Source organism: Marmota marmota, unplaced genomic scaffold (genome assembly GCF_001458135.2).
Source record: "Marmota marmota marmota unplaced genomic scaffold, marMar, whole genome shotgun sequence".
NCBI lineage: Eukaryota > Metazoa > Chordata > Mammalia > Rodentia > Sciuridae > Marmota > Marmota marmota.
In genome coordinates, this window is record NW_026000168.1 from 15,874,485 (window position 1) to 15,892,370 (window position 17,886).

A 17,886-nucleotide genomic window follows, 5' to 3' on the forward strand; every position below is an offset into this window, starting at 1 on the left:
AGATGAGCTGAAGGACAGAGGGTGACACAGCGAAGCTCCTCCCTCCCCGCAGGCCCTCTGCTTGGGGCTTTGGCCAACGTGCCCAGGACACGGGCACACTGTACCTGCTGCCGCTCCACGGGGGTCAGGGTAGGCGAGAGGCCAGCCGGCCTGGTGGCGTCCACACTATTCTTGGTCAGGGCAAGGGGCTGCTCCATGCTGAGGCTGGGGATGGATGTGTAGAGGTGGCTGCCATGCAGGCTCACGGTGGGGGCCACGGCACGCTCAATGGGGCTGCGGCTCTGCTCCCGGGGGTCTTTTCTGCAGTCTCCATTGGTCGTCTTCCTGAAAAAGAAGAGCGAGCACTCAGATGGGGTGGGCTGGCGCTCTCCAAATGGCAAAGGGACGCTGAATGAAGGTGAGCCACATCCTTCCCATGGACTCTGTTTTTTACCTGAGAGCTGGTGACAGACCTGGCAGGTGAGCTGGCCACCTGAGCTGCATCCCAAGCCCCCAGGCACAGCCAGAAGCCACCCACTCCCCTGCTCATCTGCACAGTGAATTCCACATGCTCAGAGATGGACAGCTAGCCTGTGGGTCTCCAAGGACCTGCCATTTAGGCAGGATGACGGAGATCCAAAATGACCCAGTGCTCGCTATGGGTCCTGGACCTCCCCAGGCATCAGCTCATGCCATCTTCCCAGCAGCCCTAGGCAGGAGATGCCACAGCCACCTGCTCCTGACAGAAAGCAGAAGAGTTGAGTGACTGGCCCAGGTCACTGGCTAGGAAGTGGCGGCATCTGCATTCGCTCAGCCCAGCGTGGACAGCGGAAGCCTCCAGCAGGAGCATCGGCTTGGGCAAGTGCAGTGCTCACTGTGGCCTGGAGCACGGGTAGCACTTGGAATGCTCCATGGGCCACGGCGGGGGTTGTCTACCAGGGGTGACAGCCCCCGTCCTTCCATCTCACCCGTGATAGCCTCTGCATCTTCTGCCACCACAGAGGTTCTTGGGTTTTTTCCTCCCATAACAAGCAAGTCTTAAAGAAAAGTCTCAGAACTCATCTTCCATATTTTTAAGATACAGACTATTCTGGGAGTCTCATCCTTTGGCCTCCGGAGGACCTGGATCTAGGAGAGGCTTGTGCCGGCGGACCCTGAGGAGGCAGTGGTGGCCACCTTCAGGACTGGCTGGGCGTGATGCGGTGAACTTGGGGACTCTCTGGCCACAGGGGCAAGTCTTTTCTAAATACCGGATTAACCTGCAGTTCTAAGAAGCGATCCCATGGACCCTGTGCCCCTCTCCCTCCAAGGGTGACCTTATGACCTACACTATCTGACAACCCACTTTCTTCAGATTTCCTGTCATTTTGGGGGAGGGGTGGGGGTGCACTCCAGAGGATTGAACTCTGTCACTCGACCACTGAGCCACATCCCCATTTTGTATTTTATTTAGAGACAGTGCTGAATTGCTGAGGGTCTCACTAAATTACTGAGGCTGGCCTTGAACTCGAAATCCTCCTGTCTCAGCCTCCCAAGCCACTGGGGTTACAGGAGTGCGCCACCACGCCTGGCACTCGATTCTATCAGACTGCGTCAAGCCCTGCCCTAGGGCTCAGAGCAGCTCCATTTCCCATCCTTACTCAGCTCTGCCTGCAGACTTGCTTGTGTTGGTCCCCCTACTGCCTGCGCATGGCACACACACCTTGACCTTTTGTGAGGAAGTGAGACAGTGTACAGATGACTTGGCAAGAAGTAAAAAGTAGGGCGTCCACAGCACCCAGATGGATTATGCATCTCTGTCAGGAAGCTCGTGGGGAAAGGGGTGCAGTAGCATGAGCACCGATGCGGCCTCAAGGACCCCAGAGCAAGCCTTGGTTCTGCGCATCCTGCTGCCCCACCTCTCCAGGACCCCAGCACACTCACCCAGGGGGCCAGTTTAGATAACATGTCCCACACGTGTCCTGGCAATTTTCAAAGAACTCCAACACTCCCCCTCACACCAAAACAACACAACCAACTCCACAGTGAGAGCAGCCCGTCTGTAACGCCACCCTCCCATGATGACTGAGAGGACGCTGCTTGTTCCATGATGAGCACCTTCGGGGTTCAGCTCCCCAAAAGCGAGACCGCTGGACTAGAAGTCTGACGAGGTGCCCCTGGACAGACCTCGGCCCAGGAAGCCTGAGATGTTGCTTTTACCTAAATGGGTGCTGACGCTTCAATGGCCAGCGCGTCGGTGTTCCTCCTCCCATCTCCGTGTGGAGAAGCTAGGAAACTGCTCTCCTGGCTCCCACCAGACAACGAGCGGAACGAGCCCTGCCAACTGGGGAGGAGGCTCGGGAAATTCTCTGCTGGAATCTGCCTCTGTGGGAAGTAGGCTGTTTTTGCAACCAACATTAGTTGAACTCCTTCCTAGTTTGTGGCAGTTACAGAAAGTAAAGCCCAGTCCTGCCTTCTAGGGGCTTCTTCTCCAGAAGGGACCCCTCTGGCAGTGGGGGAGGGCTGAGGAAGCCCAGGGATGAAGACTGGCCTCCAGGGACAAGCTCAGACAGCATCTCCATATCCCCCAAGGTCAGGGTCACCAGTCCACAGGGCATCCTCCATCCCTCTCACAGCCAGAGGCATTAATACCAGCAAAGCTCAGCCCCAGGCATCCAACCCTGATGGTGAAAACCACATCACCAAGGAAAGGGACGCCTACAGAGGGCAAAGCACTGTCCAAGGTCACCCAGCTAACAGGACAGAGGCGAGGCTGGGACAATGGCACCTGCGCTCCAGTGCCCGAGGTTGGGGGAGAAGAGGCCCACTCACCTGCCAGCAAAAACTGTCCTCTAGGGTACCACGGATCCCACACTGGGGAGCACAGAAAGAAAAGGTCCAAGGACTTTGCAGATAATTTTAGTAAAATTATACATTACTCACATTTCCAGCTCATTTCCCTGGTTCCGGAGCTTAAAGACAGACATTGTTTTCCACATCCCCCTCCCCCTCCGTGAATCATACCCAGACCCCGCCAAGTCCCAGAGTCATGCGCTCTCTGGACGGGACAGGATGGCAGCCCCAAACCACACGCATCCTGCCCAGGAGATGCAAGTTGCCTCTGTTCTCTAGGGTTAAAGACCAAGTTGGGCAACGAAACCCTGCCCCGACCCTGGAGGCCTTGAGGCCTCATCGGTGCCACCGAGGCTTAGGGTGCCCTGGCCACCACCCTGGGAGGGCATCTCCTGACCAACTGTTTTAGGAGAGGGCAGTTTTCATACTTGGGTCCTAGACCGTTGTAGGGGGATGGACCACCCACTCTCCTACCCTCTTGGAGCTCAGAAGCCAAACTGCCCACAGCATCTGGGGAAAAGCAATCTAGATGCCAAGTGAAACGGTAAGAAAGCCCCCAGCGGGAAGCGTGCTGCTCGGAGCACAAACCCTCAGGATGGGGGGCTCCACCTTCCCTGAGGCCTCCGCCGAGTCCCACTGAGGACGATGGCTAGAACCTGGGTCTGAATTCTTATGGCCAAGAAGAGGATATGGACAGAAGACATTTTTTATTCATGCTTTTGAAGAAATATTCTGGGGATCCTCTGTGCCATCCTGTCCAGGCTCCCCACAACACACAGATCTTCCTAGAGGTGACAGAGGGGTCCTTCCCAACACCAGGGGTCGACCATGGGCCTCTGGACCAAAACCACCACACGGTGGGTGTGGACAGAGACAAAGTAGGGAGCCTTGGGCATCGGGTCGGGCCCAGCCAGAGCCCTCTCCTCCTCTCCCTCACTACCTGTATCTGTCCTCTGGGAGCCTCAAGGACACAGTTCAACACTGATAGTTCTTTTTCGTGGGTGCTGGGGGTGAACCCGAGTCTGGCGAGTGTGAGGCAAGCTCTCCACCAGGATCCCCGCCCCTGAGGGCCAAAAAGCACAGGCTTCCTTAACCTTATACAGTTTCCTCAGCAAATGAAAGGTCAAGTGTGTGCGGGGATGTTTATACAGTTAACATTTGTTTTAAGTTTCTGGAAGTGGGGTACTGGGGGTTGAATCCAGGGTGCTCTAAGCCGCATCTCCAGTCCTTTTGGACTTTTGTGACAGGGTCTGGCTAAGTTGCTGAGCTGGCCTTGAACTTGAGGACCTTGGCCTCAGCCCCTTAAGCTACTGCTGCACCTGGCTGAGAAGTTTTTTCTCTGGGAATTTAAGGAACATTTAAGTCCTGGGCACAGACAGTGCAAAATGTTTTCGCTCTCCCAAAAGTTGCCAGCTTGTCCAAGTCCCCCAAAGAGGAAGGAAGCCTTGGGCCAACTCTTCTCTCCTGAATAAAGAAGTCATAGCCTTCCAGCCAGGCGCAGAGGCCCCTGGGCATGTCCCCACGACATCCTGGTCAGGTTTTGTCACTGCTCTGCTCTGATTTTAGATGGGAAGGGGCAGGGGCTGGGTCAGGAAGATGTTTGCACAGGGGTGGTGAAAGGTGGGGCAGACACCCTCCCGGGGAGGGGCAAGAGGTGCAGTCACAGGCAGGAAAAGGCTGGGAAATACTGGCATTCAGACTGTCCCCTAAACGCCGTGTTAACCCTGCTTCCGTCCTGTTGTCCTCTGCAGGGACACAGCCAGGGATTTGGCCCATCCACAGCTTTGCATCCCCTAATAATCCAGAAGGAAACCATGCTCCTCCCTCCATTTAAAGTCAAGGGAGCCAAACCCCAGAGCGAGTGCCACCCAAGCTGGTGAGAGTGCCCCCCCCTCCTGATTTCCCCAACAACTCCAAACAGATCAGCATCTCTTTTTGCTCGCTCAGATTTCACACATCAACCCTGGAGAGTTACCGGCACACGCCTCATCCACTCTATTGCAGCCCCCGGCGAAAAGCATGTCCCACCGGAACTCTGCCTTAGAGAGCCCAGTGCTAGAGTTAGAGCTTCCCTGTCGAGTACATTATTGATGCAGGTGGACAGCTGTTGTCTGCCTAGTGCTGCATGCCCAGTCACGAGCTCAAGTCCTATTACCTTCCCCCATAACACTGCAAAGTGAGGCTCGTTCCCATTTTATAGATAAGTAAATTGAGCTTCAGAGGTTAAGCCACTTGTCAAAGGTAACCTGACCAGTGCAGGGATTCTGATTTGAATCTGGCTCTAAAAATTTTACCTTTCCAGAGAGACAGCGATCTTAGAAGAATGTAGAATGGTTAGTAACTTTGAATTTCCTGTAATTTCTGCTGTGAGTTGAGTTCAGTCTTCCCCCAGTTACTGACTTCCTAACTCTAAGTATCTATTAGTGTGAACTTGTTTAGAAATAGGGTCTTTAAGATGATGAAAACAGGGCTGGGGCTGTAGCTCAGTGGCAGAGCGCTTGCCTAGCTTGCGGGAGGCACTGGGTTCCATCCCCAGCACCACATAAAAATAAGCACACAACCATGTTTCAGTCAACAATGGTTCCCGTGTGTGACGGTGGTCCCGGAGGGTCATAATGGAAGATCCCTTTGCTTGGGGACGTGCTGATGCTGATGTCAGTCAGCGCAGGGCACCAGCTCTTGTATTAAATGATACACACTGTGCGGAACACTTGACCATCATCGATGACTGTGGCTGCTTTATGGAGTTATTAAACCATACTTTTTAATCATTAGTCAGAATACTCCAAAAAAAAAAGGATAGCTAACAGCAGGCCTGTCATCCCAGCTACTTGGGAGGTAGGAGGGTGGCTCATGCCCAGGATGCAGGGCCAGCCCAGGCAATACAGGATCAAAGAAATAATTTTTAAAAAGCAAAAAATAAATTTAACAGAAAATATTCTTACCTGCCAGCTGTAATGTATTCGTTCTAACCTAAATTTTAAAAATTTTATGTAAGTTTAATTGTGAGCTTACTGTGACACTTAAAGAAAAAAGTGAATCAACTTCAGCGCGCACATCGCCACTGCCTCCCAGGACTGCAAGCTCCGTTTGGGGGGGGGGGGGCCTGGCGGGTGCACTGTCCTGATCTCACACCACACTTTATGTCCCTTTTCTATGTTTAGATACATGGATGCCACTGCTGCCTCGGTGTTCAGTGCTGTCCCTGCCTAGGAGCAGCAGCCTGCGCCATGTAGCTGCATCTTGGGGGCCTGTGTCCTGGAGGCCCTAGCAAACTCAGTTTCCAGGCCTCCCCCCTTCATCTTTGGACATTTTCTACACTCAGGTTTCTTTTTGCTTTATCTGTAGTTACATCTCAAGTTGTTGGGTTTTTTTTAAAGCTTTCTTAGGACCTTTGAAAAACAGGTCCCAATGGTCCTCTGGCCCTCAGGTCATATGCACCTGTCCTTCTGAGCTACATTTCACAAATACCAAGAAATGACTACAGACCTGAACCTGCCTGAGAGGCACTGCCCCAGGGGTGGATCAGGAAGATAGGAAGAGAAGCTGGTCAGGTTTCCACCCAAAGCCTTTTTTTTAAAAAAAAAAAAAAGCTTAGCAAATGCTCTGCACTAATACTAGAATGAAGGAAGCCAACGTCTTTTCATTTCCCTGCGTTGATGGCAGACATCCCTGAGGCCAGGGCCGGGGCGCATCAGCACCCATGCCCGTCCTGCAAGGTGCCATCACTTGGTGCCAAGAGATGTAGGATCTGCCTGGGGTCACACAATGGGCAGAGCAGGATCGCAGGTCAGGGCTGCCATCTACCCTCTGCCACCTCTACCTGCAGGGTTCCCAGGACAGCTCCCTGCCAAGGCGCCAGAGAAAGGCACCACTGGAGAGCCCGTGCCCTTGTTGACTTGGCTCTGACCAGTGGTGTCCAAGTCCACATGCTCTCAAGGGGGGCAGTCACTGGACAAGCATGATCGCCCACCCCCTGCCACTCAGCAGTCACATGATTCTCTGTGATGCCCTCTCATGGCGCCTGTGCAGAGTTCCAAAGGCTAAGTGGCTCCTCACCCCTTGAGCGCCACGCTCTACAGCCCTGTATGAGGGATCGGGGACTCTCAGGACACCTGGCTAATGGAGCCACCATGCCAGGAAGCTCAAGTGGAAGCCTAAAGAGATAAAAACAACATAAAAATGACTTTAGCTAGAAACCTCTGTGAACACTTCGGTGATACAATCTTTATCGTGAACGTCATTTTCAGGGGTGCGGGAGGCAGCTTCCAGGACAGGCTTGATGGCTGCGCATTCTGGGTCTCAGGTGAGGCCAACCCCTGCCAGTCTCCCACCTGAATGCCAGTACTGAGCGATCTGATTTGCTTGGGGAAACGGATGGGCTTTCTAGGCCCCTCCACCTTGGGAGCCGCAGCAGGGCCCAGCTCCTACAGACCGCCCAGGCTGCGAGCCCCGTGGCTGCAGGCTCCACTCTTCCTAATCAGGTACCAGTTTTCTTTGACTAGAACTGCCTGCCCGGGACGAGACTGGGGATCTACAGTTTGATAACAGGGCAGCCCTGAGCCCATGACTGGTAACGAGTCTTGCCCACCCTCAAGAGCAGAGGGTTGCCACCCGTGGGCCACAGAGACACCATCCAAACAGGGCGGGATCCACGCACAAGCCAGGCCTTGTTTACAGACTCCACAGATCACATGCTCCACAAGGGGACAAGAGTTTCCAAATGAAGAAGCTGCTGAGACTAAGAAAATATAAATTAAAATCCTTCCTGCTACTAAATTTGTAGTAGTTTTTGTCATTGTGTATTCTCTCAATGATTTTTTTTTTCCCTAATACAACCGCCATCATGTTTTTGGCAATGTGCAAGGTCCTTGTTCCACAAGGGGACGGGAAACGTCATGTCTCTCCTTCTGGAACTAAGCTGCAATTTGTGATGAAGTTGATGGAAACCTCGAACAGTCACCTGTCTGCATAGCCACAAAGGCGTCAACGTGGTGCTGTTTTGCTTTGCTGCCCCTTAGGGATGACTTGGCGGCTGGGGCGAGGACTAGAGAAGGGGAACATGACCACTCAGACCGTCCGCGCTGGCCTCCTGCCTGGGGTCTACCCAGCCCGCAGACCCCACCTTCCTCATGCTGGAAGTGGGACCCACGGCTTCAGGCACCCACCTCGGCAAGGGACAGGGCTGAGGCCACCCACGCCTGGGAGCAAGGACACATTCCCTCAGAAGCAACAGGAAAAGCAACTCCACGCAAGGAGCTACTCGCAGTTCCCATCCGTCGGTCTAGAACAGCGCCTGGCACCCAGTTGTATGAAGCATGAATCAACCAAAAAGCATTAAGATTCCTAGGGACCAAGAAATCTGAGAAAGACCAAGCTCCTGAAGCCAGTCAGCCAGAGCAGCATGGGCTCCAGGTCCCGGGAACCCGAGGACACCTGGTGAGCCAAACCCAGAACCCCATCACCGCCACACCCTCCTCCCAGATGGCACCCGCCACCTGCCGTAACTCCCTTCAGACCCTCCTAAGGCCCACTCTTGAGTTTTTACGCCACATACTGCACCCAACTCCTGCAAAATAGTATGAAACTGAAGAAATTGGATGCTTCATGACACAATGGTTGTGGACAGAAACAGGGACGCAGAACGACAGCCATCCTGGAGGAGGGCCACACAGCTTCTCAGGCACTGCCAGGAACGGCCACTTATGTCCTTCCTTGGCAATTCGCCCCACTACCCACAGCGTCCACGCCACTGCTTCATGCGGATGACACGCGCCTTGCAACGCTACTCTGTGGCCCAGCTCTGCCTTTCGGAAAGTCAGTGAATTCCATTCTTTCAGCTACCAGAAAACCTCTTCTACCCCTCAGCCTTGCCACACCCGGAATTCCCTGCCCCCAAACAAGAATTGCTTCAAATTATCCTAACACCAGACCCCCTGTCCACCCACTCTGCAGTGGCACGTCCACCTTTGAGGGTGGTACGTGGAGCCAGACCCCACACCTACCGTGGGAACAGAGCCCACAGGATCGGATCAATTCCTTCAACCAGGGCAGCAAATCTCAGAACCAACTAAGGCCGACAAAGCTTGAGCATCAGGACCACTCCCAAGGTCAGTAGTCCTGAGGACTGCACTTCTGCAATCATGTGACACTAAGTATATGGTCACCTCAAGTCCTCGTAGTCCCCACCCCTTTAATTTAGCTTCATTTGTGACTCTGTCTAGGCTGTGGGCAGGATCCCCTGAGCTCCCACACGTCTGCATCACATGTGCGTGTAGCCAGAGACGAGCAGGCACCCCTTCCTGTGCCGTGTGGATTGTGCCCCCACCACCATCCCCCCCCCCCCAAGTCCAGGACCAAGGGAGGCAGCGACCGTCTCCAAATTATTCTGTGGACTTTTTCCTCTGATACAGTATTTATTCAGCACTAAAGAAAAAATAGAAATCTGGGTTTTCTTTTAAAGTCACCCTCCTACCCTGGCCAACTTCAGAAACTGCAAGTCAACCACTAAAGTACTGTACAGTTGTGCTAGATTTAAGTATTGAGTTTATAAAGTATTAAGCATACATCTAACAAAAAATCTGCAGGCATCACCATAGATCCTGGGGACTGAGCCCAGGAGCACTCTCTTTACCTCTGAGCTCCATCCCTAGTCATTTTTATTTTTTGAGACAGAGCCTTGTGAAGTTGCTGAGGTTGGCCTGGAACTCGCGATTCTCCTGCCTCAGTGTTCTGGCCACTGGGCCCTGAAGAAGAGAGCTGAGCCTTTTGTGTTTCAAGCTACTTGAGTCTCCTCCACTAGATCCCTCCTCCCAGCTGAGCATGGAAAATAAGGGATTAACACGTGACAGATTTTAACATCCATTCCAGGGAACGGAAGTAGACCATTAGTCGTTGGTTCTGAATATTTGATTCTGTACTGTGGTACGGTAGACATAATATTCACCATTTTAGTGTGTTGTTCACTGTTGTACAAACCACGAGTATATCATCCATCTCCAGATCTTTTTCATCTTCCCAAAGTGAAACTCTGCCCTCTGTCCCCATTGAACGTTAAGTCCCCACTCCTCCTTCCCTAGCCCCTGGCTACCATTTCTGTCTCTTGGAATTTTACTTCTCTAGGGACCTTTTTTTTGCAGGGCTGGAGATCAAGACCAGGGTCTTGCACATGCCACGCCAGTGCTCCACCATTGAGGTCTACTGCACCCCTCTCCCCCTACCCTGGAGCTGGGGACCAAAGCCAGGGTGTCGTGCATGCTGGGCCACCACTCTATCACAGAGCCCTGTCCCCAGCTCAGCATTTGTCTTTTCGTGACTATTCCACAGTCCACACACCCTCAAGGTTCATCTACGTAGTAGCAGGTGTCAGAGTTTCCTTTCTTTTTGAGGCTGCATGACATTTGTATAGTGTGGACAGGCCCCACCTTGTTCAAGCAGTCAGTGAAAGGCTCTTGGGCTATTTCTCTCGGCCACCATAATGCTGCTGTGAGCAGAGGGATACAGATACCAGAGTCCCTGAATCGCTGGGTCACGTGGTAACGCCATGTTTAGCATTCCGCCCTCAGCAGCTCTGATAAGGCACTAGCAGAACAGGAGGCTGGAACAACCGGGTGTCTTATCTTCATACTTGCCCTCGATACCAAGGTTCCCCTAAGCATGGGTCCCCACGAGAGCAGCAGAAGTCATGACCTTTTTAAACAACCCCAAAGGACCCCCCAGCAGGGCTCACGAGTAATGTACTCATTGACATAAAAATGGAGTGGACAAGAACATCCTCCACCTCCACCAGGCTCACCAAAGTCAGCCAACCCGGCCCACCCGGGGCTTTGCCATCGATGGTGCTGTGACCAACAGCCAGCACTTGGGACACTCAAAAGCCACATATTTGCGGTTCTTGATTCTCACTATGAGCCTTTAAAAATGACTTCCGTCCGCGGGTGGCTGATGATCACAACAGTAATGGCTGCCACTTGTAGGACATCAGCGGGTGCTCCACACCCCACCGTCCTCAGCGGGCTCCCTCTGACCTACGCCTCCTCCGCAAGGCCACGGTGGCTGCAGCGGGTGCACCTGGACCCTGGCTTTGCAGCCCCAGCCCTCGCCCTCCGCCCTGAGCTCGCCTCCTTTCAGAACAAGGGCGGGGAGAGGCTGCTGGAGCCATTTCACTGAGGGCTGTGGCCTCTGAGGGGCCTGCGCTCTACTCGGGGAGGAAGCCCGTGGGCAGGGGTCAAATGGCCGAGGCCAGAACCTCCAGACTCCAAGTGCAGACAGTGGTTGGATTTCCTTGTCATTTTCTCGAAGAATAAATGTTAGCCCTGGAGCACAGCCCTCCTGGGGGCGCTCCTGGCAGCCGGACGAGTAGGAAGGAAAAGTCCCCCGTCCTGCGGCGTCGCAGGCAGCCGCTCCAACTGCGCCCCCTTGTCTGGGGCTGTCACGTGACAGGAGGCAGCCAATCCTCAGCTGCACCTGAAACTTGGTGACTTCCACCCACTAAGGAAACAGCCCACAGAGCGGCGGGTGTTGGCCTTCCCGGCGCCCCCTCGGCAGGCAGGTCTGTGATCAGGACGGGGCTGGCGGGGGGGGGGGGGGGCCAGAGGAGGACAGAAGGAAGACCGACGCTGTCCCTCTGAGCACGGGCGGCTCTGCTCCCAGCACTTGCTGCCTCCCATTTTAAATTAATTACAGCTGAAAATACAGGGTTGCCATCTGGTTTGGAAAAGCAAGGAAAGGGGAATAAAATGAAAGGGCTTGGGTACTAACCTCACTTTAATCATTGCCAAAGAGCATGAAGACAGCCCCGTCCTCCCACAGAGGCCTCGGGCCTCACAGACTTGGCAGGCAGGCCCGGTGCAGAGGCGCCGCCAGAATAAGAGTCCCCGAGCAGGGTACGAGCCCAGGGCCGCCCGCCCTGCGTCGCGAGGGAGGTGTCCTGGGGGCCCCGGGACAGGGTGGCAGCTCTCGGGAGGGGCTATTTACCACCCAGAGCATCTTGCCAAAACGTGACACGCATCATTACAGTTCCATATTGTGAGAAAACAGACCTGCTGTCAGGAGAGAGCAAGCGATTTCCTCTTTCTTTGTCTCTCCCTTTTCCATAACATGAGGCTTTTATAAAACTCTAAAAGGAGGCGAAACAAAACACAGGAGAGGAAGTGGCTGCAGAAGTGAGCCAGCCCAGGGAAAGAGGTGCAGGCGACGCTGGGGCACCTCTGCAGCTGGCCTAGGGCAGGAATGTCAACCGCCCCCCCACACCATGGGTCCTCTGTGCAGCCCCAGCCAGTCCCGGTGGTGGATGGGAGGAAGCAGGAGGACACTGGGTGACAGGCTCTTCTGTTGGGACAGTGAGAAACGCTGACTGACTGCGGGCATCTGAAGTTGAAGCTGCCGACGCCATCCTAGGACCGTCTGGATGGGCTGCAGGTGGGTGCAAAGACTGCCCAGGACAGACTCCTGAAGCACAGGCCCCCGAGGAGGGCGGAGCACCAGGTAGACTCTGCCCACTCCCTGGGTCCCCCAGCCCCAGGTGAGTTCTGCAAACTACAGGTGTAGCTGAGCCGCTGCTTTCAGACAGGAACCCTGAATCAACCCTTGATCCACCAGATTCGGGCTTTTATAAACCAGGAGACAGGATAAAAGCAGATTCTAGAACCAGCACTTCTTCCGGGAGAAGCACACTGTCACCCACTGGGTGTCACGAACATGGTCTTCCCAGCCCTGCTCCCACAGGCTGCTGCCCACAGCGCCCAGCTCTCAGGAGCACACCTTTCTAGCAAGCGCTACGCCTGTCAAGCCACAGGAAACATCTGGTAAAATGGTTGAATAAAAACAGGTTCCTAACAGAACCCGGCAAGAGACCAACGGTAGATACTCAAAGCTCCCCACGAAATGGCCTTGAGGGGAAAGGGAGAGAAAAGAGCCACCCAGGACACGATCCCTGCCTTCCACCCCAGTTCCACCCTGTTCTCCCATCACCAGGGCGAAGGCCTCTCAGGCCCACTGAAGTCCCTCCTCTACCCAGGGCGACCCCACGTGCTGCACACCTCCTCGCACACCTCTATGCCTTGAACATGGCAGACATTCAGGAAGAGTCTGGATAAAGGAACGAAGTAATATACAAACAATAAGCTGCTTCACAGTGAACAAGCATCAAGCACCTATGATTATTGTATCCTGCCCACGTGTTACGAAGTATCACCCAACACATTCAACCCTTTATAGAACATTTTGGATGGCTTTTCCATTAAAAGATGATACAGTGATGCGACCACATCCAGAAAACCAAAAGTGTGTGTGTGTATTTCCAAAACAGTAAAATTGGAAAGCAAATCACATTATTTTCCTAACACATCTGTCACAGAAATCCTTAATATGAACAGCTGTAACACGTTGACAGAAGACAAAGGTTTAAACTGGATGGTTACAAAAAAATAAATGCATACAGCCACTGAGGAGGTGAAAAGATCATCCACGTTCCCCAGGAAGACCAAACAACTCCCAATTCAAAAAAAAAAATATGACAGTTTCCCCCATGAAACTTGCAAAACTTAAATGATAGCAGTCACCTCTGGGATGAGGCGGCCAGAGGCAGGTGCGCACAGTTGCTGGAGGGAATGTTAATCCTCAACCTTCCAGACTCCACGCTGGCAGGATGCACCAGCAGAAATAGAAACATGGATGCCCTGTGACCCAGAAATTCCACTTCCAAAAAAATGGGAAATATGAGCTCTGAGCAAGGATGGAGATGTTCAAAGAACTTCTACAAATGACAGCAAAACCCTGTCAACAGCACAAATGTCCCCACTTGTTAGCAAGTTCTTTTGGTTACAAAGCAACACAAGGCATGGGTAGTGAGCGTCAGAAGAAAAGGGATTGGCTGCAGGATAACTGGGATATTTCTTGGAAATGAAGAAGAGCCGGACAACCAATCCTAGGGATCTTGGGATGAGAACACGGGGTGCCGCCTCCTCTCACAGCAAGGGGGAGATACCAGGACCCAGGTTCTCCACCTAGCCACCTCCTGGGTCCTACAAGCTACCACCTGCAACCACAGCACCATCAAGGACCTCTTCCCAGCAAGTCCCGACTCCTGCCACCGGACTAGTTACACAGCGAATGTGCTACTCAAGGGCTGGGGCTGGAGCTCAGTGGTAGGGCACCTGCGTCGCACACATGAGGCACTGGGTTCGATCATCAGCACCACGTAATAATAATAAAAATAAAGATACCGTGTCCATCTACAACTTAAAAAAAAATTTTTTTTAAACGTACTGCTCAACATTCGAGATTTCGCCTAAAACACACATACATACTTCTGGTCTTGAGTCAAGAGCTATATTTGAACTTCAAATAAATGATTAATCAGGAACTACTGGGCCATCTCCCAGGAAAGCAACCTATTAGGTTTGGTTTTCATTTCTCAGGTCCGGGAAGAAAGAGAAACTTTTTTTTTTTTTTTTTTAAAGGTCAAAAGCTCAGACTTCACGGCTAGAAACAGATGGATCTTCGAGACAGTGATAAAATTTTCAGGAAGGTGATTAAGGTTATCTTGGAGCAGCGGGAACTGTTCACCTTATTCCATGCACCCTCAGCTAGCCTGGGTCCACGTGACCTCTCTAGGTCAACCCTGTCCCCTGTCCCCTCTTTCTGCTCTCCCCTGTCCCACCACCTTTTTCTGTCACATATACAGGGGTCCTGACCCACAAGGTTCAACTTAATAATTTTCCAACCTGACCGTGCTGGGGAAGCAACATGCAGTCAGTGCCACACTCTTGAGTCTTGAACTTTGTTCTCCTCCTAAGCCAGGGGACCTGTGGTGCTGTCCACTGGCTGCCCTGCGACCTCTACGGGAAATGGCTGACACTGGGCAGAGCTTCACTGCTGGGCCAGGATGTGCAGGAGTTGGGGACTTCTCAGTTCAGAGCCTGTCATCAGTAGAAGAGCAACTAAACTGCCCAGCACCCAGGGACCCGCAGCCCTCCTGCCCTTGATCTGGCTGGTGCCTGAACAGGACAATTCACAGGGCGCTAACCCACAGGGGCCATGTCTAGGCACACCACCACCACCCGCCCTTACCACCAAACCCACCAACCCCCTCACCCTACAGTGGGGAAGCCCTTCTAAACAAAAGGTCACTGAGGGCAAAAGTAAATGCACTGAACCCCGAACTACAAAGAACTAATGAGAAAATGTAGGAGAAAGGCCTGAAGAAACCACCTGGTGCCTTCGGTGTGCATCTTGTCTTGGCTCCCTCAAGAGGCTGAGGCAGGAGGATCTCTTGAGGCCAGGACACAGCAAGGGCCTATCTCAAAAAAATAAAATCTATAAAGGACATCACGGATATGAAGAGGTATTTCACCCTGAGTCACATCGCTGCTCCTGCAAGTGGAGGAAGAGAACAGCGCGGCAGACGGGACCGACAGATGAACTGGAGAGGGATGTGCTGGCGGTCACTGTCCGCAGACCTTCCATATTTCTGTAGGTGTGAAGTGCTGCCCAAATAAAGTGTCTGTGTGGGGAGTGGCGGGGCAAGGACACTAGGGCGGATCACCACCAGATCCAACTCGACTTCAAGAGCAGGCCACATGGGACACACTCAGTCACTTTGCTGGAAACCCTGGAGGCTTCTGAGAGCTGCCTCAGGATGGGGGCGGGGGCTGAGCCATGGAGAGACTCGCGCCACACCACCAAGCCACCACCAGCAACGAAAACGCTGGTTCTGAATCAGCCTCGGGATGCAAGTCCAAGGGAGGCTGGGCCACGGGACTGGTTGACCAAGGTACACGAGGGTTGCTCATCACGAGGCCACCTCCAGAGCCTGCCTGATGACCAGGGACGGCAGCGACTTCCATCAGTTACTTTGAGACTGAACCCTGGCTAAGGAGACTTCCCAGGACAGTCCAGGAGGCCGCCTACTGAGAAACAGGACTGGGGGGAGTTTGGACCAGATCACCAAAGGCCACAGAAGAACAGAGACTTGGGTCTTATATGTAATCACAAGTCACAGCCACGGCCCGACACGCTCAGCGATACCCTCCACGCGCTCAGGAGAGGCACCAGCAGCCGAGGTACTGTGGCCTCCAGCACCTCCTCCACTGGGCCCTCCCGCCATGATGCTCTGCCTCCCCAGGGCCCAGAGCAAGGCAGGCGGCCATCTCTGGACTCAGACCCCTGAAACCATGAGCCCAGTGCATTTTTCCTCCTCTAAACTGCTCCTCGGGTGTTCTGGTCACAGCAATGGAAAGGCTAGAACCCTCTCCGAGCAACCTCCCCACTGGCCCGTTGTCGATGCAGCACTTTGGAGGTGCTGGAGCCGGCGCCAGGCGGAGGGCCCCGGCTGGCCCAGGGGAGCTGTGGGGAACAGACAGGGGGCGCAGGATTAGAGCAAAGCGCCACTGTTTTCTACGAAGACATGAAGAACTGCCATTTGCCAAGAGGAGGGAGGAAGGGGGGACAGTAGGAGGGGGAGGGGCAGGTCCCTCGGCTGGGCCTCCGCCAGGGGAGGTGTCTGCTCAGCACTCTCCTGCAGCTCCCTGGGAGCCATGGAAGGATTCCAAGCAGAGAACAACACTTCAGGAACTTTCTCCCGAAGCTGAAGTGCCAGAAAGGAGGGTGCTGCACAGAAATGAGTCCAATCTGTGACCCAGGCTGGTGCCTATGCAGAAAAGGATTAGCAGCCCAGTGACAGGGCGTGACAGTGGGTTAGCTATGGGGACGGGGCAGAGGGAGGAGGCCCCCAAGGAAAACAGGAGAGCTGTGCCGACCCCGAAAACGAGGGACAGAGGCCCAGGGCAGGTACAGAAGACACAGGAGGTCCTCAGGTCAACTCGGACAAACCAGTACTGAGTTTGAGGTACACAGACAACATCTAAAAGGTGGACGGGTCTGTGGGTGTGACGGTCAGGACCTGGCAATCCTCAATGTACAGTGGTGATTCTAGCATGAGTTTGTAGGTGACACCATCAGAAGGGTCTGTACAGCGAGAAGGACGGAGCCCTGGGGAATGTAACAATGACATGTCACATCCATGTAACATGGTTTCCATGTGGTTTGTCCCCACAAAAACTCATGTTGAAATCTGACTTCCTATATAGCTGGGTTGGGAGGGATTAAGGCTCCTCTCCAGAGACTGGGTTAGTTCTGACTGGGAATGGCTTCACTGTCATGACAGAAATCAGGTCCCCTTCGTCTCCTCTTCTCTTAGGCACACGCCCACTCTCCCTTCTGCTTTTCCCATGTTATGATGCAGCATGAAGCCCTTGCCAGAAGCAGCACCAATCTTGGACTTCCAGTCTCCAGCACCATGAGCTACATAAACTTTTGGTTATAAATTACCCACTCTCTGTAATTTGGTTACAGCAACGGAAAACAGACTAGGACAATCAATCTGTGAGAAGTGGCCACAGAACTAGAAGGGGAACCAAAGGAAGCAAAAATGGAGAGACTATCGGTTTCAGAGGTCTCAGTCCACGGATGGCCAACTCCATTCCTCAAGGCCCAGGTAAGAGGGCACCAAGGCAGAAGAATGTGGTGCAGAAAAGCTGCTTAGGACATGGCACCAGAAACCAGAAAGATCCGAGAGTCCCCTCACCAGGACAAAATACAAACCCCAAATGCACACCCCAAAGATCCCCCTCCTCCAGCCACTCCCGGCCTGCCTACAGTCACTTAATAACCAAATCAAGTCACCTCTGGACTTTCTTGCAGTGTCTCACACGTGAGCTTCTAGGGGACACTTTCTATCTAAACCATAACAATCGCAAATGCAGGGAGAAGTTCCATCGCCATTGTTGGTGTGGGTGACGGCACCGGACCGGGAGTGGGTGGATATGGAAAAAGTAATCCACTCTCCAGACACAGCCAGAGAGGAGTCGGGACGGAAGGTAATCAGACTTGGGGACGAGGGAAGCACGGTCTCGCATTTCCTCAATGGATTTTACCAAAACCCCCAGCATTAAAGGTGACACTCAACAGTCCCAAATCAAGAAATTATGCCACTGTTTCATTTTAATAGTCAGCTTTAAGGCACCAGAGTTTTGTGAGTCTGAAAATTTATAAGAGACTTTTGAAACCAAATAG

General features: G+C 53.3%; 1 protein-coding gene across 5 annotated transcripts in view; it reads right to left on the reverse strand.

Annotated features, from left to right (window-relative positions):
- The window catches only part of Vgll4 (vestigial like family member 4), a 135,985-nt gene that overhangs the window by 6,490 nt on the left and 111,609 nt on the right, over positions 1–17,886 (reverse strand). For 3 of the 5 annotated variants that reach the window (XM_015495027.2, XM_015495028.2, XM_015495026.2), the window contains one exon: positions 105–324. In XM_015495027.2, the coding sequence (XP_015350513.1) occupies positions 105–324 (220 nt within the window). Of the gene's footprint in view, positions 1–104; positions 325–547; positions 551–3,997; positions 4,003–11,571; positions 11,721–17,886 lie in introns of those variants that run through there. The other 2 variants (XM_015495030.2, XM_015495029.2) reach the window with 2 other exon arrangements.